Source organism: Larimichthys crocea, chromosome XVI (genome assembly GCF_000972845.2).
Source record: "Larimichthys crocea isolate SSNF chromosome XVI, L_crocea_2.0, whole genome shotgun sequence".
Classification (NCBI taxonomy): Eukaryota; Metazoa; Chordata; class Actinopteri; family Sciaenidae; genus Larimichthys; species Larimichthys crocea.
In genome coordinates this window covers 4417558-4441749 of record NC_040026.1, presented here as the reverse complement: position 1 = coordinate 4441749, position 24192 = coordinate 4417558, and the positions used below count along the sequence as shown (strand labels likewise).

Below are 24192 nucleotides of genomic sequence, written 5' to 3'. Positions count from 1 at the left end.
TTACTCTGCAAATATATCCAGATAATTCAGAAAATCTGCTTCATGCAACAGTTCCCACACATTAGAAGGACTGTGGTTGCTAAGTCCATTCACTCCTTATTAATAAGTATACTTAACTATCACTGTTAATCTGTGTCCTGACTATTGATTTCCACTGCCATCAGTAGTCACTGCCCCTCCCCGTCAAAATATGTTGCTTCCAGCCCCCTCTTCTTTTTATTGGATGGTTGCAGCTTGGTGTCACCTCTTTAGCCTGGCGGTAGCTCCTCCTCTACCCGTTTCAAGTAAAGTAAAAGCAGTTCAACATCTACGATGAGAGGAAATGTCAGTAAATCAAACAAATAAATAACAGCTGTGTGTTACGAAAAGGAAATAATAAAAAAACAAAAAGTCAAAATACCAAATCCACTTGTTTTTTTCTTAAAAGTTTGGTGAGGGTGATATCTGGATGATTTTTATTTTGTTTTGTTTTTATTTTGCAAACAAATCCTTTGTTACTTCTGCTGTGACAAATAAAGAATTGTCTTTCTGTCATTCCTCTTTTTTCTTTTTTTTTAATAAGTCATGGAGTTTCATGACTTATTGTCACTTCTCTATTCTTTGAATGTGATGAGTTTGCAAAATCCTACAAATTGTCAGATTAACACGTTTAATGTTTTTATTCTTTAGGTTAAGTGTTTTGAAGTCACTGTATGAACTTCATGTAAGCTTCATGTCAGCTTAATGTTTAAACCACGCTTTGTACAAATCCCAGACCTAGTTTATGAGGCAGAGCAACGACCCACAAAACCAAAGTGCAACTTTCTTTTTAGATCTCTTCCGCCTTCTTCAGCTTATGCATCCTTGCGCTTGTGTTTGACGAAGTGAAGCACAGAGGATGAGGAAAGATCTTGGCTTCAAATAACAGCAAAAAAATAAATAAATTAAAAGGTAAGATCTCAAACTAAATTATGAAATCAAAACTTTTGATTTTCTCTCAAATGTAATTACTGGATTTAATGTGACAGTGAAACCATTTTTATTTTGATACGTCAATTGAACCTAATGGCGCATGAGCAGAGCTAATAACTATACAACATCTTGCTGCTTTTATCTGTCATGTCTTTGAAATCATAAATTACTTTGTATAAACTTCTATGTAGACGTTGAGATTAAATGCTCTTAGACAATTGTGAAGAAGAAAAATGTGCTCAACCGTCCAATCCTTTGTGTGTATGTCAAGGTCAAATCTATTTTAAGGGTTTACGATTCTTTATGGTTTCAATTCATGAGTATTGTTCAGTCAGTGAGGTGAAATATATCAATAATATGTCAAATGAAACTTATCTGGTCTGATTGTAATTGTTCTGTCTATCCAAAATAACAAAAATACAAATATCTTTTAAATCATATCGTTGTGATATATTTAAAATGAGAAATTGTTCAAATAGATCAGAGTAATTTAACTTGCTAAATTTCATTTTTAAACCTTTCAAAGACATGAGTAAGACAAAAAGTGATTAACGCCTTGTCAGAACTTTTATCAGAATTATTTAGATTAATTTGCCTTAACAGTAACAAAGCCATACGACACAATTAATGCTCCTTTTTTAAACAATCGTCTTATTTCTGATGTACGACCAGATGAATTTGGAACAGGTCTTAGAGCAAAGCATTATTATTGTATTATTGAGCATGTTACATAAATACAAAAGAGCCTAAACCTATGCTGGTATTCTCCCAGAGACATTTGGTTCAGTTTTCTTTTTTTATCCAAGTCTTCGAAGTAAGATCTACATTTTTAAAACAGAAGAAGCAAACAGGAAGGAAGTAGAAGAGAGACATAATTTGGTGGTTAGGGATCACATGTTGCTCTTCTCAAACAGAAGCCGTGTGCGGTGGCTCTAGCCTGGAAATATTCATGAACGAATGTATAAATGTTTTTCTTCAATAATCTTGTTTGTATTTTCACCACTTTAGATCCTACATTTAAAATGAAGATGCTTGTGTGGTTTGGATTAGGTGAGTGAATATACGTCATTATAAATAATCCTTTAAAGTAAAGGGTTAATGACTTGACATTATTTCTCTTTATGAGATTTTATGCTATGATTGTAGATGTAGATTGTGGTTTGTTGTATTTTCCTGTGAATATACCACACTAAGTGAAGTGTGCCTCATGAATGTGATGCCCTCTCTTCAGTGCTGGGTGCACTTTCTGCTGCTGGTAATGTGTTCGTCACAAAACCAGAGCAGACCGTCACCTTGGAGTGTGGAGTCAACAATTTCAGAGGTAGCCTGGAGTGGCGTCGTGGAGATCAACGGATTTTTTCCGTTGATGGTAAAACTGGCTTCAAACGTAAAGGTATAAACAGACAGACTTTAAACATTATCTACAGCACAACATATTGTTTTTAAAAACTTGACTGTTAACTGCTAATTACATGACATGTACCTTCTGCATTAGGTACCATTGATATTGTGAGCAGGTCATACGATAGGACCACAAATCTGGAGGTTCGTAGAGTGAAGTTAGAAGATGCTGGAAAGTTCACTTGCATAGCAGATGGAAATACTAAAGAGCATACTCTTCTCGTTGTCTCAGGTGAGCAAAAAAACTAAACAGAAAACAAACAAAAAGGAATGCATGTTGACTTTTTTGATGATATGCATTGTATTATATTTGATAAAAGTCCTCTCCAATTTGCATCCACAGCAATTAGATTATTACAAGATTTTATACATCAGAATACATCAGTATTTAAAACATACACACACACACACACACACACACACACACAAAGATGATTTGGCTGTTGAATGCAAAAGATTAAAACACTTTAAACACAAATCTACTGTCTCTCACACACCCCTTTTTTTCAAAGCCTTAAACTGTATTCCAACTATTTACTACTGCATCTTTAAAGGCTTGAGACAGAGTTTCTGGTCCCTAATATGGCTTAAGCTCCAAAAAACACCACGTTTCACATCATACAACTGAATAATGTCTTTTGTTAAACCCTCCCTGCCTGGTAAACTTCAACATGTTTTAAACAGAGTAAGTAACATGCTTATCCGAGCCTGACGCCATCAGGGTTATTTTTCAAGCTTCAGAAATCTCATCAATGTATACAATTATTTTCACAAGCTGAGCTGTACTTATTATTATAGTGAATCTGAGCTTGGTGTGTAAAATCGATGGAGTGCGCCTTTAAGAGCATGATTTAATATCCTAAAATTACGATGTTCTAGTTAGATATGTTTTAATTTTGCCCTTCCTATCGTGTCATGAAGGTGTCACATTCCTAATGATCTGGATGAAGTCCTTCCCTTTCTTTTTGTGATCCTCACCTCCGTCTGTTGTCCTTCTCTGTGTCAGTCTCAACCAACCCCTCTGGTGATCTCCACCTGGGCAGTGAGGTTGCACTCACCTGCCAGGTAAGCGGTCTGGACACAGCCCCTGCAGTGCACTGGAAGGGGCCAGATGGGAAACTAAATTCAGGGTCACTGAAATCTGTGGCCCGCTCAGATGCAGGGACCTGGAAGTGCGAGTTCTCCCACGGTGGACAGACATACAGTGAGAGCATAGACATCAAAGTTACAGGTAGGACACTGGCTTCCAAAATCAAAATGTTTGCTTTTGATTTTTACCACAACAAAAGCAACGTGTGTGGTCACTGCCGGAGATATGATGTGCTGTGTTTCTGCTTTCAGATCCTCCTACTCCTCCACCTCCACCACCTCCGCCAGGCCCTTCCCAAAGCTCACCGGGCTCCCATAAGACAACCTGCCCCAACTGTGCGTACAACTTGTATTTGTTTGTGTGTGTGTGTGTGTAAACCTTCTGACTATGAGTGATTCTTCACTGGATGATTCATTGATCGACTGATCGTCTGTTTTCTTGGCTCAACCAGGTACGGCTAACCCTCCATCTGGTGCCTCTGACTTGCTGGGCCTCAAGTGGTGGGTGTGGGTTGCCATTGGTGTAGGCTGCCTGGTTATGATTCTCCTGATGGTCTTTGTCATTTGCCTGTGCAAGAAGATCAAAACAAAGAAGGTAAGTTGAGAAAATCATCTTCATGTGTTGCTTTGTAGATTCAGATGAGTAGTTGGGAATGAAGAAGGATTGGATACTCATGCAAACGTAAAAAAAATATATAATGTGATTTTCTTTTTCCTGTTATAGAGAAGGCTGCAGAAAATGAGGAACAGCCGCCAGTTTCCCAAGAAGTACTGTCAGTGTAACCGGTAAAATGTTCTTAACTTGCTTCTATCGAGTAGAAAAAAATACTTTATCCCCTCTCGGGTAATCTCTGCTCATTTTACAGATGCTTTCTAATAGACTCTATTCACTTTATACTAATGACAGTTTGACCTTCATTCTCACTGTGCCTTTTACCGAGTACTTCATTGTTGTGTTGTAATTAGTGTGAAAACTTCTCCTCTTTCCTCTCTTTATCACAGCCCAACAGCTGTAGGGAAACCGCAGCAAGGACGCCGGAGAGAGAAGCCATCAGCCCCCCCTTTGCAACCCCTCCTAATAGAGTGACATGAAAGGCTCATCGAAGAAAGGAAAGATAGACAAAAAGAAGAAGAAGAAGAAAGAAAGCAAGAAAGAGAGTGTAAGAGGAAGGAAGAACAGATAGAGATAAAGAGAGAGTGAGTGAAAGAGAATCACAGTGTGAATATGGCATGAATGTAAATCGGCTTTTGAATGCTCTTGATGGAAATAAAAATCAAATGTAATGATGTGGGCACTTTGAGCTTTTTTACCAAATATAACCAACTGAATGCAAATCGGCTCTACCAAGTGCAAGAGAGAACAGCAACAGTTTGTACTTATTTTGTACATTTTATGCCGCATATTAAAATGTCCATATATACTTCTTTTGTACTGCCTTCTACTTGCTTCTACTTCAGTATAGTTTCTTCATGTGTTTCCTTGTATTTGATTGATGTTTGTGTATGTCTTTATTTCTGTCCGTCTTTTTTACTCAAAGTCAATAAACTATAAGCACACCCGACTGATTTGTATAAATATTTCTAGCCTCGTATAACAACACAAGGAGTCTTCGATCAGCGAGATTGAATCACAAACAGTAAAAACTGTTTCCTGTGAATCCCCTGTGCGCTTATGTAATTTTAAAACAAGTGCAGGAAAGGCGGACTCCACCCGTAACAATGCACACTATGTTATAAAGAAGCGGGAGATACATACAAAAACATGACAAACACAATTGGTATCTAAAAGTGGGTTTGTAATAATAATAATGTCAGGATGTGAAGGATTCTATTTGTTCAACATTTTATTGCCTCTTTCATGCCATAATATGTTGCATTGGTAAGATGTGTATTCCCCATAACTGGTGCAGGACAATGCAGGTGTTGACATCAGTGCAGTGCTCCATGTAATAAAACACCTGTTTCACACAGTAACACACAACCGCTAACGACCTACATACATACACATATATTTTATATATATTCATTATACTTACTTACTTTCTTACTGACTACAAAAATAGTAATTAATAATAATAGTAAAACATATTTGATGTCTTGAGATATGAGATAAGAAAGTGCACAACAGAGAGGATTGAGTAATAATGTGGTGTTTAACTTCCTCTGTGTGTGTGTGTGCGTGTGTGTGTGTGTAAGTATGAGTATGAAAGCGACACCTGCAGTGCCTACAGCCTACCAAATGTCAGAGCTCAGCTCATTGCTGCACTGAGAACATCATATGTAAGTACTCCGAAACACACTGTGAATATACTCAGATTTCTGTGTGTTAAAAGCTGATTTTAGGTATGTTTGTACAGAGGGAAGTTCTATATAAGTCAGGATAGCAGTATGTTTTTGTATGACGGTACAGATTGTATCTAAATATTCTGTCAAATCTCTCAGACGCTGCTGGAGATTCACTCTCGTAGACACAAGCCGAAGGGCACCGAAGGGCAAGGCTGTAGTACTCAAATCTGGGCTTGTCCAAGGCCACATTTTTAAAACTCTTTGTCTCGTTCCGCATGCTGATTGATTTACTTTGGCCTTGGTCTGCTCTTCGTCTGATTGTTTCCAATTTTGCTTCAAAAACTGACACAAATGATCTGTAACTATAACAGGAATACGATGAGACAGAATATCTGAATGCCTTGTGATATTCAGCTGATAAAAACACAAGATGAAGTGAACCAGTGTTGCTGCTCTCACTAACCTGCAATTATAATACTGAATGTATCAGTCTCGATCTATTGATCTGGACCCTCTGTGGGCCTTGTTACAGATTTTTACACGTATTTATGTTGTGCTGTTTATGATGACAACCCTGGGAAGGATTTCAAAATCTCAAACCTAAAATAGACTTCTTTGTTCTTTAGGTTCTTGGAAGTGTAGTGATCAAAACATGCAATAACAGATGCCGACATTTTGTTGATTTTGCAATCGTTAGCATTGAATGGGCGTATACACAAAGTAGTACACAAATACTACATAATTGTCTTATGTTATGGAAACTAAATATAAAAAGGAGATTTAACAGTTTCATCTATATCTTGTTATGTCAGCTGCTGCTCAGGAGTTGAATTTCGTGGCCTGCAAACCACTGCATAATATATATTTAAAAAAAGATTGCTGCAGCTTTGATCGTCCAGTTATAAAAAAAAAATAAAATAAAAAATCTAAAATAATTCACTGTTGTTCAGAAGCACATAAAAATAACAGTTACTGACATACTAAGCCTTTCTGTTTGGAAGTATTGCACTGGATTTAGATGATAAGTTATTTGTTGTACATAATGTATTATTCAAAGAGTGTTTTCTACATTTTCACACAATGGCTGCTTGTTTCTAACCTGAAACATAGAAGCAATCATGATAATGTGTTTTGTTTGTGTATTTTGGGTCACTTAGAGTGACTGTAAATTATTTTTTTATGCCACCGTGCCCGAAACGACCGTTTCAGGTTCACTGTATTGCTCGTTATCTGTTGAGTAAACCAGCAGAGAGCTGATTGAACAAACAGTGTGTCTCAGTGTGCTTCAATAATCTTTAAGAAAAGCGGCATATACTAAACCATAACGTATACGCATACGTGCATGTCACAGTACTTTATGTGGCATACAGCGTATATAAACGTAACGTAACACATCCTTTAAAACAAATTCCCATGTTTGCCGTAACACATTGCCAAATGCTGACATGTCTGGTGTGTCGAGTAATCTGAAATAGAACAAATGGTAACTCATCAGATTATTAGTTGATATTCAACAACTGTTTTCTGATATTACACCGCTGTGGTTAAGATTTGGTTATGTTTAGGCAAAAAACACCTTGGTTTGGGTATGTTCATGAGTTGTCACGTATACGCTATAGATAATGAGTCTAATGTGTCTACACACAAAGCGGAAGTTGAAATGTTACAAAATCTCTATGTACTATCCAAATAAAGTGTTACTAAACAAATTATAAATGTAACTTGTAACACGCGATATTGTAGTTCAGTCCCAAAGGTATTTTAGAGCCTGAAAAATCTAAAAAAAAGTATCCTTGAACCAAACAGCCTGTGTATTATTAACTGATTAATAATTTATTTGTTTAATCAGGGCCATAAATGGCATTATTTAAGACGGCAACAATTGGAGAGGTTGTACGACTGATCTGTCTATTGCTGATACAGAGATACTCCTGCATGTTTAATATAGCCAGAAGTCATAAGACTTGTGAACGGGCACGGTACGAGTGGTGGTCAGTTTATGTTGTGTGGATAAATGCACTTGCTCATTTTTGAACATTTTCACATAATGCTCCTTTGTGATGTCGACCAGCGACACTTTATATTGACATATTTGACTTTTTTGGTTATTTTATGTGCATGAATGGATTGTTTCTGTGTATTTGTGTTTGTCTACCCGCTTGCTTCATATTGCCTTGTAGGACATGAAGTATTTTGAATTGGATTGAAGCGAAATTATAGTTAAAGCAAATACCATTGACACCTTTTACCAGCTAACCTCTTCCATGTTAATCTGCGATGTATTCACGTCTATTACATCTAATCAGTTTAAAATAAGTAACATAAGAAGGTCTACGTTATGTAATATTGTGCTGTCAACACTGAAGTATCTTGTACTTTGTTTTGTGTGCATGTTTAACTTAGTGGAAGAAATCTGAGAAACCTTGCATAACGTTTCTTACGGACCTTCAACTCCGCAGTCCCAGTTGAAGGAAAGAGATATATTTTTGTTGTTTTGACGCTCTGCTTTCATTTGGGAATGTTCACATCAACTCTATGTGAAAAAGTAATATCTCTAAGACAAGTTTGGTGGATCCAAAATGTATTTGTCAAATTACATTTTTTTTAAAATGGCTTCAGGCTTGTACTCCAGCGACCAGCAGATATCAGCAGGCACTTGGTATCTTACCTGGTGATGCTCTGCCAGAACTGTACTGAAGTGATCTCCATGCCTTGCTTTTACCATCAGCTTGATCTTAGTTTTATTGACTCCAGCTGGATTTGGCTGATCAATAACATCACCATGGTTGGCCATAGAAAACTACTTTTAGACAATGGTTTAAGACCTGCTGCGTCGTCCTAAAATTGAGGGGACTACGTATAACAAAAGCTATGAGTTCTACACAGTTTGCCCAATATATCTTGAAACAAAGATGAACCTGAAGGTCAGCGCTTTAATCTCAGTCATTGTTTCAAATCCAGTGTGCTGGAGTAAAGAGGCAAAATAATGGAAAACTTATACATCATCTACACTAAAAGAAGAAAGGTAATGTATTCATTTCTCCCTCTCCGAGTGGTGAGGAGCATATAAACTTGCATATTTAGAGGCTCATTGTGTATTTTTTGGTCTTTTCTGAAGGCGATTACCAAGCTGTGTTTCCCTTACTCGGTACTCTATGAAAATATAACATCTTTGTTGCACTGGGGGTGTTTTGAGACAATAGGATTCCCTTTTCATGGCTATTACTCAGTTCTCATTCTCATTGTCTGACTTATACAAATTAACACACACACACACACACACACACACACACACAATGATTCAGTGAAGTGAAACTGAAATATCTGAACCAGTGTGTGTCCCTCCCTCGTGTATTTCCATCTGGGTTTTGATTCCATCAATGCAAAACATCAGGAGCCAGATTCGGGTCAAAGAATGTATTTTTCAGTACTTGATGAAAATAATGATATACAGTATGTAAAGCTAACTGATTGAGGACATTAACAGTAGTTAAACAAAGCCATACAAACACCTGGTACACATTGGCAGTGTAGAAAACACTGCTATTATGTTGTATGCCAATCCGCAGTGTTTGTTGGCTGCATGTTGAGTTTTCAGAGCAGCAGGAGGCAGCTGACAGAGATCCAAACAGTCATCTGTGCTCTACCTGCAGGTGCAGACTGCAGTCTTTATGATTTCTAAACAATTCACAATCCTTCAATTTAAAACGATCTGATAGGTGATTTCCCGTCCTGTAAACTCCCCTCATGTGTACCTTTAGTTCCACGCAGGTTTCACTTGCCAGTACAGATTCTGATAAACGACACGTTCAGTGCGATCGATCACAGACCGCTCTCACACTGTAACGATGCATTTTCTAGTTTGTCATTTTATTTGTAACAAGACAAGTGAGCGTTGTTCCCTCGGGATCGCTAACGTGTGTAGGTTTTTGCAACTCTAATGCTGCTGCTAAACAAGAAAATGGTTCCTAGTAGGCCAAGGGTGATGTGCACAGAACCAGGAAATGAAACATAATGGTTAGACTGATCTAAAGATGTTACTGTGAGGTTGATGACTGTGGATGTGTGTGCACCCGTGTATGTCGAACACTGAATGTGAAGCGTACGTTTACTAAAGTACTAAAGTAATGTACTTATATGTATGTTGAAGTATTTACAACACTGTGTTTATCAGCGTTAGTTACCATTCAGATTACGATTTTTGTGTCCAATGTATTTGAATTTTTTCTGAGAAACTGAGATAATTCTTCTTCCAAATTAAGTATTAAGTGTAACCCAGATTAGCTGGTAAATAAAGCTGAAAACACAACTGTTTTTCTGAGCTCATTAAAACTAACTTTTTTAGAGATTTGTGGTTCTTGTAGGACAGCGACGCTACAAGCATATGATGATCTTACAGAATATGATGCATGGCTGCAGATTAAACTACCCAACAGTGTATAAAGTGGTTTAAGTTATCTCAACCAACAACTACAGCAATAATATTAATCCAGAATGATACATACAGCAACATAAAAATACTGTGAGGGAGTATTTTCTGCATAATGGGTACACTTGATACATACATTTACTGATACATAGTTTTACTAAGTACGGTTTAAAAGAAGTATTTTCACAGTGTGATGTTTCTACTTTCACTAAAGTTAACGATCTGAATACTTTTTCCATCTGTCTATGTATGTAACATGTGCCAAATGCTTTTTAACGTGAGACTAAATTCAGTGAAATATGACAATAAAGAGTAATTTAATTTATATTTTATGAAGGTTGAAGCTACTGGATTGATGTAGTGAAGCAATTTTTGCACAACAGGAATTTATCACCATTAATTTTCAAAGGATTGTCGCTAATAGGCTGCTGACAGACAGTTAACCTTCCCGGAGTGTAGCGTAATGAATTGTAATTAATTTTGACAACCACTGTATTGTTTTTTATTTCAAACAAAGGAGTAATACAAACATTACTCTGAGCAAATACATTTTTTGGAACAGTTTTGCCCTTCATACTTGACAGAGTCAGAAAATGTGAAATAACACGCCACAGTTAGTGGAGAGACGTTGCAGTTATGTGATGTGCAGCTTAAATATTGATGGGAATACAGATTTGTCTACACGGTGGAGAGTTATTATATACTTTACGTGTGGAAGTGATGGTCACAGGCCAAACTGTCCCATAATTCTTTGGGCCTTGTTGTTGCCACAGGAATGACCTAATGAGGAGAAATATCATAAACAGTTTGATTAATAACAAAGCAGCTGCAGCCCAAAGTCAGCAGATAAAGACAAATTCATGATAAATGTTGAACAGGGACGTTCTGCTGTTACAAAGTCGACTGCAGCAGCAACGTGTCTGTCCTTCGACAGCGCTCATTTTGAAAAGTTGAACCTTGTCAAATACTTTCTCAGCTGACAGCTTTATAGCAAATGCTTTGTAATGCCTAGAGTTCTGCTGCTGATCATTTCTTTAACATTAACACTGAACATACAGCATAATATAGTGCTAAATGTACAGTTACCTAAACTTAAAAGTACTGCAGTGCATCAGAAAATACACCTTTATAGATGTTATGGCACTGTAAATGCAGGGGATCTATTTTATTTAGATTTCGTGTATAGCATACATTTGCTTTTTAATCTGTATTTTGTATCTATGACGCCGTTTAACAACCCTCACCATCCACAGGCAGTTGGAAAGGACAAATTCTGACAGAAATTTGCACTGATAAAATATTTAAAGGACTATATGCTGCATACATGTAGGCACTGTGGGACTGTACATCAGTTTTTCCATGGTATAACCAACGTCATCGTCAGCTTCAGCAAATCAGCTTTTTACAACTGTACGGTAAAAGTATGCTTTGACTGTGTGTCTCTTGTCGAGCCATGATGAAGTTTTCCTACGAGAAAAAATAACTCTTGCTTAGTTTGCAATTCTTAGGAATAATACACAAACATGACTCCGTGTTTACAACCTACTCCAACGTGACAGGCCTGCTTGTGTTTGACTCTAAAGCTAACTGGAAAAAAATAGAAATACAAGAATCTGTTTTTCCATTCTGACGAAATGATTATGCAGCCTACAAACAATACAGTAACGCACGAAAATAGCTTCACCTCTGATGTGTACGAATGATTGAGATGAAGTGGTGAGTGGGAGAGACAGAAAAAGAACTTTTCTGTCTTCATCCACTGTTTCACAACTCTGAGGTTTCAAAGAAGCTTGAATGAAGTTCCCCTCATAACAGACTAACTGTTTTCAGTCATTGAACACTTAATGTCACACGTTTCTGATTCTTAACCTCTTTTCCACTGACATTTTGTTTATTTCTGAAACATCAGAACCGTCACAGACACTAACGCATACAGTACAAACTTGGTAACGTTCCCGTCTTCGCAGGGCTCTGGCTGCCTGTCTCAGATAATAACACTCATCTAAATGGAAATGGTTATAAAGCATGCACAAAAAAAGAAAATAGAGGTCGCATGATGAGGGAAACCCTCTGTAGGAGAGAATGGAGGATGGGGAAACAGGAGGTACATATGTGAAAAAAGTGAATCACCCTTCATTCTTGCTTGTGGCCCACACTTTTGGGCTTTTTCTCTTTCAGTAATGACATGATGTGGTACGCACACCCTCGTTAGGTGTGTGACTAATGAGGGAGTCCTCACTTTCAGGTGTTTTCCATCAAAATCACAGCTCAAAAACAGACACATTATCCACTGAGGGATGTCAAATTTGGTACCAATTCTTTACGTCCAGACACTCTTACACTCTTACTCTTTACGCTAGGCCTAAATGCTCCTCTGCGGTAGCCATAACTTTTAAGGGTTTGTTCTAAGGAGCAAACAAAAAGGCTTGTTTCATTTCGAGCTCAGAGGGAACAGAAGCAGGTGTGAGCCCTTCATGAAGGCAGGCAGACAAACCTCAGAGAGACACATGAGACGTGTGTGAGATGTTTGTTTTGTCCTTGTTGTGGTTCATGTCTCTAAACCACCTCGGCAGTGTGTTTCTGCACTTCTAGTCCCTTAACTGATCCCTGTATCTGTAATTAGTTAGCTTGGGACGTGCTTGACAGATTGTCTCATTATTGTACGAAGAAGAGCTTTATATTTTGTTGTTTCCCCTAAAGTGAATTTGTCAATGTGGTTCATGAAAAAATCATCCTAAAAATGAACCATAAACATTCACATTTGTCACCTCTGACTTCTTCTGACCCACTGAAGCCTGTAGTTCAACAAAAATATCTTATGCTTTCATCGTTTTAGGTATTAAACAGATGTTTAAGTGGTTGTAAGGTTTCACTGAAAAGAAATAAACACATTCATGATGACTGTGGTTGCCATTACAGTTTCATTTTTTACCTTTTCAGACACTGGCAAACCTTCTGATTCTTGGCAAATTCTCTGCAGTATTCAACGTAATAATACCACATCAGCACAGTTGTTAGGTGATATCGTACCAGTAGCAATCTTTGCAGTATTGCTTCAGTAAAAGTCACAATAAGCTGTTAGAGACAAACAACAGAACAGAAAGAAGAACAGACAGTGCCACAGATGTTATATTACTGTTATATTGAGTGCAGACGCGATTACAGCAGCACGACTAGAGATAAGCACAAGCAGATGTTTAGCAGCCGCACAGGTGTACATTTATTCAAGTATTACGAGGATTACTATGTCACGCAGAGTGTAATCTGAAATGTACCGTGGATGATTGACAATGGATTTTCTTTATTTCACCAAAATGCTCAATGAAATGCAAAATGGAACGTTTACATTGAAGACCGGAGGCCTGTTTACATACACAAAGATATTCTATGATACAAAAAAACATCAATTAGTTCATGGTGCAGGGTTCAACAAAGGCAACACCACAAGAGGCCGAGACTGTACGACTATATTTAGTATTTAGTAGAGATAAACCATGCACCCTCCATTTACGGGTTTGTCTGTTGAATCCTCACACTGCTCTCATTTTGCTTGGTTAATTCTGATCAGCTTGGATGTTTCAACACTAATTAATAGTCGGAACAGAAAACAAGAATTAGATTAGATGAAAACATTTAATTAATCTGTTCCACCTGCACGGACCGTTTGGCGGCTCTGTCGTTCACGAACTTGCGCTAATGAGAAATTTTTTTCAAAAACTCCAGATTTTTATTTAAAATTCAAAAGTCAAATTCTTTTTTACTATCAAAGATTCAAACATTGTATGACGGAAGTTTGTCTAAAATGATGCATGTCAACTTTGGTTTGGTCTAAAAACAATGTCTTGGATTTAAACGTTTGGCACCAGTGTGATACTTTGTCCATGGAGCGCCGTGATGAGCAGATACAGATTATTTTTGTCAAGTTGTCAAACTGTGAAGGAAAAAATAAATAATGGAACTTTAAAGTTATTCAAGGAGCAATTTTAGAAGAATATTGTAGCCATTTTTTGTTAACATGCACGTTTCTTTGGTTTATATTCAGTATTTCTACAAATACAATAGCAGTCAGACTGAACTACTATGACTTTTTGTTTGTTTGACAAGAGACAAACTACCCAGCCTGCAGACTTTAGCATCCATTTATCTAGGGGTGAACTTTAGGACTACTGATGTGCGTAGCTACCGTTGTTCACTTACTTTGACGTTGTTAACGTGATTGAGTAAAGACTTGAATTTGTTGAAAAAGTGTAGGAAAAGTTTTGGTATGTTAGTGTGTAGAAATAAACACAGCGACTGCTCTTGGATTTGTCACTAGACGATCTTATCGAAGAGAAGATGAAATGCATTGATGGTTGTGTTTTTAAGATTTGAGATGTTATTTTTATTTCATCATATGTATATTAATCTCACATGATCACGTCTCTTTATCCGTCCCTGCAAGGCAGTTTCCCGAAAACAATCTTCTCGTACGCACTTTATCTGAGTGTTTCTTTTTTTGTTGCATATTTAATTTGCATTTATCACCTGCTTTTGTTTTTTGTTAAGAGCAGGTCCGACAGTTCAGGGCTTGAATGCTGATACACTAATTATGTATTTAAATCAGTACAATTATATATGACCAAAGGGAAAATCTACTGAGCAATTATAATAAATTAGGCCGTAAGCCGCCCGTGTGCTATTAAGAAGGTGCTAAAGATAGATAATGAGTCCAGGGAGACCCTTCAGAAATTTTTGGACTTCTGTTATTAGACAACTCAAAAAACAATTTTATCCAATTAAGATGAGTTCTTTATTTGTTTATCAACTGGGCAGATTAAAAAGAAACAAAGAACAATGTTTATTAATGCATGAGTTTGTTAGAGCTGATTAAAATATGATACCATTATAATTTTTATCTAATGTTATGATGCAGCGTATACATTTTAGTCCTAAACAAGACATTAGGTAATTAGTTCAGAGAGTTTAAGACTGCATTCAAAAATAAGCTATAGGGATGAGATTTCTTCTTCTGTAACAACCAATCAAAGGTCATTATTCTGATTTTGGGTTTGATCGACGACTGTGTGCTCTGTTTCCAGACCAATCGTTGGCGAGGGAGGTGCAACGGCACTTAAAAAGGTTTGTTTGATAAATATTCATCATTTCCACCTGACTCCAGATCACTGAACACAGAGGGACACTCAGCACTTAACAGCAGTTGTAAGTATACTGTAATTTATTTTTAATTTTAGCTTAATACACACAGAAATACAATATTTACTTTAACATTTACTGCTATTACTGTATACACAAATGTTTTGTCGTACCTGATACTGATTTCTAATTGTTTAAACCTGTAAGACCTCAGCGAGCTCAGTGGGGCTGAAGTGTCATAGTGAGTTTTATACATATTTTACTAACTACAGCGACAAGACAAGATGTGTAAATTAAAATCATGTACCGATCCTTTAAATAAAACTGAAAGAAATACTAAAATATTAATCAATACAATTTATTTTTGTAAAATTGTCAGTACAGTTCAAATCATTTTGACGTCTTCCGTTGTATTTCGTCTTTCGTCGTTGTTGAATTTCTCAAGCAGTAGCTGCCCTATACAAAATACACACCCCGCTATACGCACAAATTGCAAATTATGAAGGTAAAATCTATAGGGACATTTTTAAGTGCTTATACATTTATTTCATGTGGACCTTTAAATGCAAGATGACAATCTGAGCAATTCTTCAGTGCTCGACACAATATGAACAATCAACACACTAATATAAAAACTTTAATTCTGTTTTTCTCTGAAGCGTAAAACGCGGTCCAACAATTTTGTTGCTTAAACTGCAGAAACTATATTTGTGTGTAATTTATTAAGAAATAATATTCAAAATGATGTTAAATACAGCCCAAAACAAGAAGTTAAATACATTTCAGTCAATAAATTATCAGTCAGTACACATTCTGTGTCCTGTGTTTCCTTTTTCTTTCTTCGCTCGCTGTTCTCTCCTCTTTCACCTCTCCACTGTGTTTGACCCTCACGCTCCCCTCCCCCCCACCTCCAGCTCTGCTTGTTGTCGAAGCTCCATCCTGACTACAGATACGATCGTCTTGGTTTCTGGGTTATAGCTCCACAGGTGCGATGACTTTGAAATGTCTGTTTATCATCAATTTCACTCACTGTCTCCGGTCTACTCTTTTTTTTTTTTTTAACTTATTTTCTTACAAACTCTGATCTCAGTCATAATAAATAATGCAACATTATTTATTTTCCCTTAAGTCTCAACTGGCAGGTTTGAAATTTGTAGCTTATTCACATGCTCACGGTCCTTGATATTTTATAGATACATTGGAAACATAAATCTTGTGTTGTGAGACATTTCTCCTTGACACACATCACCTCAGATTTCAATGTCTGATGCTGCTTTTTTTGAGGTAACTGACTGTCAGTGCGATCGATGAGTTATGTTAAACCAAAAACGTTTTGTTTTTTCCTGTACGTGTCAACTAGGTACCTTAACTTCCTCATATTTTAGGTGTCAGGCCTCAGATGGATGATAATAACATTTTATAAGCAGAATTATGAACATGACAGGGTTAGTGTTGATATAAGGACAATAAAAACGACTTTGTGACCTTAATAAATATTTACATTTTTATCATTATACTTTTATGAAGAGGGCTATAACTGATTTTCAGAGGACATTGTGTGAGAGATAAAGACATTTGTAAATATATATGCGGCATTTTTATGCATTTATTGGACAGCTAACAGTAGAGTGAGACAAGGCCAGACAACACTCGAGGCCATTGCGCTCATGGTTGGCGCTTTAACTCCTAGACCACCAGAGTGATCAAACATTGATTATTCTATATGAAGAAAGGTACTTGTCAAAACTTAGTATAAGCGAAGCACAAGTGTTGTTCTAAAAGAATGAATAGAGGGGGGAAATACAGCAATAGAGGTTAATTAGTGTAAATAAATAAATAAATGTAACTCATGCTGTACTAAACATTATTTTCATATTGTTTTATTATTAGTTCTTGTTATTTTACTTGAGGTGAAATATTCAGAAAGAATCAGAAGCTAACGCTCACCGCATCAACACCCCGGTTTATACAGTGTAATGCATTTAATGTTGAGGTAAAACACCTAATAAGCATTAATCAGCAGTGTTTCGTGTTTATTTTTAGATTGATTGATCTCAATGTCAAATGAAATCTTCACGAATAATTCTCCGATCTTATTTCCAAGCCTCGCCTTTGGCCTTAAACAAAACTCAAAGCTACAAGACCGAACGACTTTGTCTTTCTCATGGGAAATTGTCTGGTCCTTCAATCAAATTATTATTATTTTTTTGTCGTTGATTTTTTTTTTTTTGCCCTTTTCAAGCTTTATTTTCCATAAAGACAGCTGAAAAGTGACAGGAATGTGGGGAGAGAGAGATGGGGAATGACATGCGGGAAAGAGCCAGTCGAATTCGAACCCTGGGTTGCCGCAACAAGGACTGAGCCTTTAAACATGGGGCTGCTGCTCTACCAACTGAGCTACACGCCACCCCAAATCCTTCAATCAAATATGACAATATATTTGATTGTTTATCATTTATCAAACAGATCTGATACATGTTTTTATCGTTTCTTTTAAAGAGGCAAATCAATAAAAAATAAAAGCATTAATAAACATCTGTCAAGAGATTTTTTGTACACAATCATGACATACTGTACAGACTGTAGAGTAATACAGTGGGGAGAGAGAGAGAGATAAGGGAGTGAGACAGGGAAAGAGAAGAGAGATTCATCTAAATCACAATCATCTTAAACCACAGTCTAGGTGTGCTGCTGGTGCTGTGGTCTCTTTTTTTCTCTTTTTAAGCGTGGAGAGATCCGTCTTTCGTGGAACAAGGGAGGAAGAGGGGGTGTGAGAGGCAGAGGGGGAGGACTGGGATAAGAATCTGCAGCTTAACTAAATCAAGGCCCACCACAACGCAGCGTACGCCCTGTGTCTCTTCCCTCTTACATTTCTTCTCATCTAAAAACCCACCACAGGCTGCCTACTCTCAACTCTCTCAACTCTTTGTCTCTTTATCTCCTCAAATCTCTCCAAATCTGAGACCACCACAACCCCTCTTTGCTTCCTGCTGAATGATTTGTCTTTGCAGCGAAATCTGATAAACATAGAAAATCATATGATAAAGTAAGGACTACTCTACAACATGAATTTTCAAAAAAAATTTTTTACGTGAAGTCAAGAATTACTGTATTTTGACGTGTGATTCTTCTTCCCTCATGTAGGGGATGTGGACAAAATATTAGAAACAATAAAACACAATGCAGTCTAGTACAATATCACTAAACAATCTTGAATAAATACATTTAAAAAATTGAATTAATATGAGTTTAGTTTATTAATTTTTACTTATATTTAACCAGATACATCAACTAAGAACCAATTCTTGTTTACAATAATAACCTGGCCAAGAGAGAATCAACACCTCTCTGACACAGTGTCAACAGAAAGCCAAACATTAAGATTAGTGTAAGGTTCAAAGTTTTGCAATAAACTGGCAAAATATTGTACATGATTTTAAGACAGCGATGTAACATCCCTTCCTTAAAAAATCACAATATAATTTTAGGCTTGGTTTTTAATCATTCATCAGCAAAAAAACAAACAAACAGTGTATTTAACAGTTAAATAACTTCCTTGGTGATAATAACAAACACAATAAACATTAATAGGACTTCCAGAATGGCTATAGCACATACTGTTTTAACAAAAGTCTTAAATGATCTCAGAAAATGTGCTGATGGTGTTCCACAGGGATCCACACTTGGTCCACTTGTTTTTCCGAAATGTGTGCTGTCTGGCTAAATTATGTGAAATTTCATAGCTATGCAGACGACACACAATTGTATTTTCATCTCCAGTGCCTGATGACCCTAATAGTCTAAATTATTGAACTGCTTAATGAGTAATACATCTTGGCTTATCTTGGCAAATATTCAATAATTGAGAAAACAGATTTAAAAGCTTGGAGCTGAATTTTAAATGGCCTTAAAACTCTTGCAGAGCGTGTTCAATGAGAGACTTAAACTTTAGGAAGCTCACTATAACTGTTTTTCCACTTCAGAAATGTAGCAAAAGTCAAAATGTTATGACAGACAGGCACTGATTCATGCTTTGGTCTTCTCTTGACAATTGCAATGCTCTTTTACTGCCTAAGAGATCAAAGAATAGACTTAAAATTGTATGAAGTGCAACGGCCAGAGTCTTGTTTTGTTTATTATTTTTATTGTACAGAATGTTTATAAATATATGTATTTTTCTAAAAAAAAATTCAGACGTGTGACTGAGATGAACGTGATTCAGTCCATCCTCGTTCTCATCGCTCTGCTCACGTTAACAGCAGGTAAGATAAACCGATTGCATATAATTAATTTATTTTGACAGTTTGTTTTATTTTGATTTTGTGCACCAACACACAATATCCTTCTCACTTTTTTTAGGAGCAGAGGAGGTGAAATTTGCTCAGGTGGGAGATCGGGTTATCCTTGAACCACCAGTGGGGACTGATTCAAAAGTTCATTATATATACTGGAAGAATTCTGACGACACTGACGTTGTTTGGAGCAATCCCTTTGGCAGCAGGATTACTAGTGAATAGTGCTTTGAGTTATTCACATAATGACATGTTTTTACTGTAGTTTATCTAAAGTATAAATTGCAAATAAAGATACTTTTGACATTAACAACTATTTCTTGCTTTGCAGAAGATCTGTTGTCTGACGGCTCACTGGTCATCGACAAAATAAAAGATGAACACTTTAGGACTTTTATCTGTGTGACTAAATCTGGTGACAAAATTCTGTTCACGCGCACATATAGAATACTCAAAGTCAACGGTAAGAGTAAAAACAGTGATCAGTCATGTCAATTTCACCCTGGTACATTCTCATTGTAGTTTTTCAACATAATCTACTGGAAGATATATTTTGTATACACCCGTGCAAGCAGTACATGTCATTTTATTTATTTTTATTTTTTGTTATGTTTTAACCTGAGAGCTGTGGGTATAACTAGTCAACATTTGTCCTTTCAAAATCCAACGAGGTTTTTACTTATTTCTATTTGTTAAACTATGTTTACGTCATGGAAATGCACAGCCAAATAGAAGTCAAAATACCAAATTACCTATAATAACATTAGGAAAAATCTAACTTAATTAAATAATAATTTCCTTCACCCTTCCCTTCTCAATTTCTGTTGTAGTGACTCTGAACCCACCCTCTCCTCTGCTGCCCGAGGAAACTCTGACTCTGATCTGCAATGTTGAGAGTCTTCAGGGTCAGAAGAAGCCTGAGATTCACTGGCTGAATCCTCAGAGTCGGCAAGTTGGAAGCAAAGGATCAGCCACAGTGAAAGTCACAGGTCAACACAATGGCCGGTGGACTTGTGTTGTGACAAATAATAAAAAAGAACACCATGCCACTGTTTCTGTTACGGTTGTGGGTGAGTTATTGTGTATGCATTTGTTTTAGTGGTATCCCCTCATCCTGAATATAAGTTTACCTTTATTTCTTTCTCATTTAGACCTCTCCCCAGCTCCTACAAGTCCACAATATACATCTAAATCCTGCCCCCTCACTATCCCCTGTTCCATTCACGTCTCCTGGGATCAAATCAAAGCTAAGGGGATCCAGGAAGGAAACTGGCACTTCATCCCTAAGCCAGGCTCGAGTCTCACTCCTCATGGTTCACAGAGACTCTTCTCCCTCTCTCTGGAGGATAAGCTGGCCTGGAAGGCAGACCAAAACAGAGGACTGACTACTGCATCAGACCTTACAAAGGGAAATCTGTCTTTGATGAGAAAACAAGGGAGAGAAGACGACAGTGGAGACTATGTATGCTCCCTGAATTTCAAAAACGGTCTTACTCTGAACAGGACTGTGCAAGTAAAGGTGCTGCAAAGTAAGTCAAAACAAATTGTTTTGTACAAGCACAGTCTGTGTTGCACTTACATCTGTCACATTTTCTTTTGTTCTTTAGTTTTCACAGTGTCCTCATTTATCTTTTTAAAGTCTGGTTTCTTTCTCTTTCCTAATTGCCATTCATAACGAGTTGGAGTCTGTCGTTCCTTTGCCACTTCTCTGCTCCTGCTCTGTTGTTGCTGTGCACAGTGTCTTCAGCTCTCTGCTGCGTTTATTTGGAACCGTCCCTTGTGTGACATGTGTCTAATTCAGTGGATAATACACTTGTCTAGCTCCACTTGTTTTAATATAGTAAAAGAGTATAACAAGCCTTCCCTCTGCCAAGAAGAGTGTGATAACACAGCGGGTTTTAATTGGACACTGTGTTTTGAGGATTTAGTCTTCTCATTTTTATCTGAGCTATTATTTAAAGAATATTAAAAAAGAAGCAACTAAAACCAACCAAAATTTCAAGACAGGAGTGCATCTAGCAAATCTGGTCACCATTAAGTTGTCTTTTAAGAAGCATAGACAGCAGGTCTGTTTCTCAGCATTTCATTAATTTCTGTGACGAAAACTACAATTGTTATTTTTAAAGGTTTTGATTATTTTTATGGTGTAAACCTCACAGGATAAGGGCATGGTGAAGATCTGAACATAAGCTATATTCACTCTCTGCTAAACAGTCTTGTCATGCATTAGAAAACCAAAGAGCTCAAACAACAATGAGAAGGAAACACTGAATTTGTCTAAAAGAAAAACAGGTATTGTGTTGGAAATGATCTGGTTAAAATTCATTCAAATTACTCGTTTTACACAAACGTTCTGTAGCTATTGTGCTCACTATTTGGATTAATTGCCAGTTTATCAGTTGTTCTGTACTATTTTTGTTATGTATTTAATATAATATGACATATCAATAACATATGTCAGGGGTCGTCAGTTTACTCAATGTTAAAATGTTAGGAACCACTGATTTAAAATACAGTTCTATACTGATGACTGACTACTGAGTTAGGTAAAGATATAAAGTAACAAATACTGTTTAGTTAGTGTTAGTTTGTAGTTAGATGTAAAAATGTAACAAATCATATGACATGGATGCCCACTTGCAGGTCCTGCTGGTGTATTATGGTGTCAGAGATTGAGATTGTACAGTTTGGCTTTTAAAATGTAATTTCACATAGTTTATCTGGAGCTAAGTTATATACTTAATACTAAGAGGTTAATCAATCATCCAGTCATCACAAAACCAAATCAAACTATTTTTTTTTTTAGGCTGTAACTAATGATTGTTTGTTATAGATGATGTATTTATTAAGGACAGTGAGAAGTGCCAGTTGTAGTGTAGACTTGAACATCAGTCCGAGGCTAAAATATATTCAATTTATTATAATAGAAGTTTAAGATGATAAGTAAGTAATCACATTTAAAGGGCTGAAGGCAGACGGGGTGATGTACAGTATATTATAACTGATTAGTGCTGCTTTTTTTCTTTTGTTGTTAATGTTATGTGCTGTGCAGTTTTGATATTAATGCTGTTGTGTGTTGCTATGTCTCTATTTTTATTTAAAAACATTCATTTATTTATTTTTTATCTGGCAAGTTTTGCTGGCATCCTGCAGCAACAGAAGCCAAAGGCTCAGAAAGGATTCAGATCACAAGATTTTCTCAGTTCTCACAGTCAGAACATGCATTTCAGATTTGTTGCGATAAATATTTTTAATTTCTTTGTTCTTTCTTTCTGCCCATCTCTCTCCAGTCATCTCCTCTCCAGGTACAGAGTTAATTTCCGGCCAGCAGCTCAACCTGACTTGCGGCCTCGGCCATCCGCTGCCCTCTGACCTGAAATTGCGATGGGTGCCGCCTGAACAATCTTCGTCGTCTCTGACATCTGACCGTCTCCCTGCCCATCTCACCATCCCGGAAGTGGGTTCAGAAGATAGCGGAAAGTGGAGGTGTGAGCTGTGGCGGAACGACACGCGGCTGACGTCGGCTGACATAACACTGAAGATCGGTGAGTACAGGAAGTGAGAAGAGAGCAGGAAATATGACATGGGCATGACCTTGTGGCTACAATCTCCTTTACGACAGAAACTTGGTTTTACATGATGTGTTTTCTGTACTGTATACTGTTTGATGACTATCTGTTTTTGTTGTATACAGAACCCAGACTGAGTGTGTGGATGATCGTGATTATCTGTAGTATCACGGCCATTGTAATCCTTCTCATCCTCATCTTCGTATGCATCGCCTACCGACGCAGACAAGTACAGTTAAACCATCCTTACTCCTTTGTGTTAGATCACACTGGGTTCGTAGCATGGCAGTAAGAGTTGTCTCTCTTTCTCTCTCTGTAGCGGAGGATGAGACACCTCGGTCACCGAATCTGCCACTGCAAAACGTACGTATCAACCATTTCCTGGACTGATTGCTCCAAACACACATTCACACTCATCAGCACTCTGACTGAAGATACACAGTTTAATAAAATAAACATCTTCATTTTGCTTTTTTATTAGCTCCGTATCTCTTTTCACAACTTAAACCTGTGACTGTCTGTTTCAGCCCCAAGCCTAAAGGATTCTACAGAACATAATATCTCCACAGAAAGACACTTTCAAGAGGACTTCGCAACTAATTGAATTTCTGTCCAGATAAGATGGATTTTTCTGTCGTATCTACGACACCGTGAACTCTGGTTCAGGTGTGTGTGTTAGATGAGGCTCTAAAAGTTTGAAACAAAGTTCAGTCATCATTGAAATGTCAGATAAGACTTTGTTATCGCAATAAATGTATTTTACAGTTGTACATACCAGTTCTTTGTAATGTAATCGACTTCTTTCCCATTGTTGTTCCGTTTAATCATTTAAAAATCATTGTTTGTTATTATTACTTTAGTTGTTTATATTATACTCTCTTTCATTCACATTTATTGTCTTTTTTTCATACTATATAATGTATATATTATGACATTCTCACATGATACTGCATTGAAAAGCTTGGTTTTATAAATATATACAAATATATTACTTGATATGAGCACATGTTGATACTAAAGACACAAAAAAAATGGATGCTTT

The 24192-nt window shown here is 36.9% G+C and overlaps 2 protein-coding genes across 3 annotated transcripts; both read left to right on the top strand.

The window, feature by feature from the left end:
- Positions 1–656: 656 nt before the first annotated feature.
- LOC104922232 (T-cell surface glycoprotein CD4) lies at positions 657–5003 on the top strand. Its single transcript, XM_010735006.3, has 9 exons — positions 657–930; positions 1960–2001; positions 2183–2344; positions 2447–2584; positions 3359–3583; positions 3694–3777; positions 3894–4036; positions 4166–4227; positions 4444–5003. Exons 2-9 carry the CDS (start codon positions 1974–1976, stop codon positions 4526–4528), a joined length of 927 nt encoding a protein of 308 aa, XP_010733308.2. The 5' UTR covers positions 657–930; positions 1960–1973; the 3' UTR covers positions 4529–5003.
- Positions 5004–5646: 643 nt separating this feature from the next.
- Positions 5647–24136, top strand: cd4-1 (CD4-1 molecule). 2 transcript variants are annotated; one of them, XM_010735077.3, is made up of 11 exons: positions 5647–5721; positions 15235–15355; positions 19484–19551; positions 19649–19798; positions 19913–20044; positions 20412–20651; positions 20733–21110; positions 22872–23126; positions 23276–23379; positions 23470–23513; positions 23678–24136. In XM_010735077.3, exons 3-11 carry the CDS (start codon positions 19497–19499, stop codon positions 23706–23708), a joined length of 1389 nt encoding a protein of 462 aa, XP_010733379.3. In that variant the 5' UTR covers positions 5647–5721; positions 15235–15355; positions 19484–19496; the 3' UTR covers positions 23709–24136. The 2 variants fall into 2 exon arrangements, with proteins under 2 accessions (XP_010733379.3, XP_027145531.1); XM_027289730.1 differs by having other exon boundaries at positions 15235–15357; positions 19478–19551.
- The last annotated feature ends 56 nt before the right edge of the window (positions 24137–24192 follow it).

Excerpts from the sequence above, each read along its gene's own strand:
- cd4-1 (XM_010735077.3), top strand. The coding sequence starts at position 19,497 with ATGAACGTGATTCAGTCCATCCTCGTTCTCATCGCTCTGCTCACGTTA. Across the intron at positions 19,552-19,648 it reads TCTGCTCACGTTAACAGCAG|GAGCAGAGGAGGTGAAATTT; the intron begins GTAAGATAAACC and ends CACTTTTTTTAG. Across the intron at positions 19,799-19,912 it reads CTTTGGCAGCAGGATTACTA|AAGATCTGTTGTCTGACGGC; the intron begins GTGAATAGTGCT and ends CTTGCTTTGCAG.
- LOC104922232 (XM_010735006.3), top strand. The coding sequence starts at position 1,974 with ATGAAGATGCTTGTGTGGTTTGGATTAG. Across the intron at positions 2,002-2,182 it reads GCTTGTGTGGTTTGGATTAG|TGCTGGGTGCACTTTCTGCT; the intron begins GTGAGTGAATAT and ends CCCTCTCTTCAG. Across the intron at positions 4,228-4,443 it reads AAGTACTGTCAGTGTAACCG|CCCAACAGCTGTAGGGAAAC; the intron begins GTAAAATGTTCT and ends TCTTTATCACAG.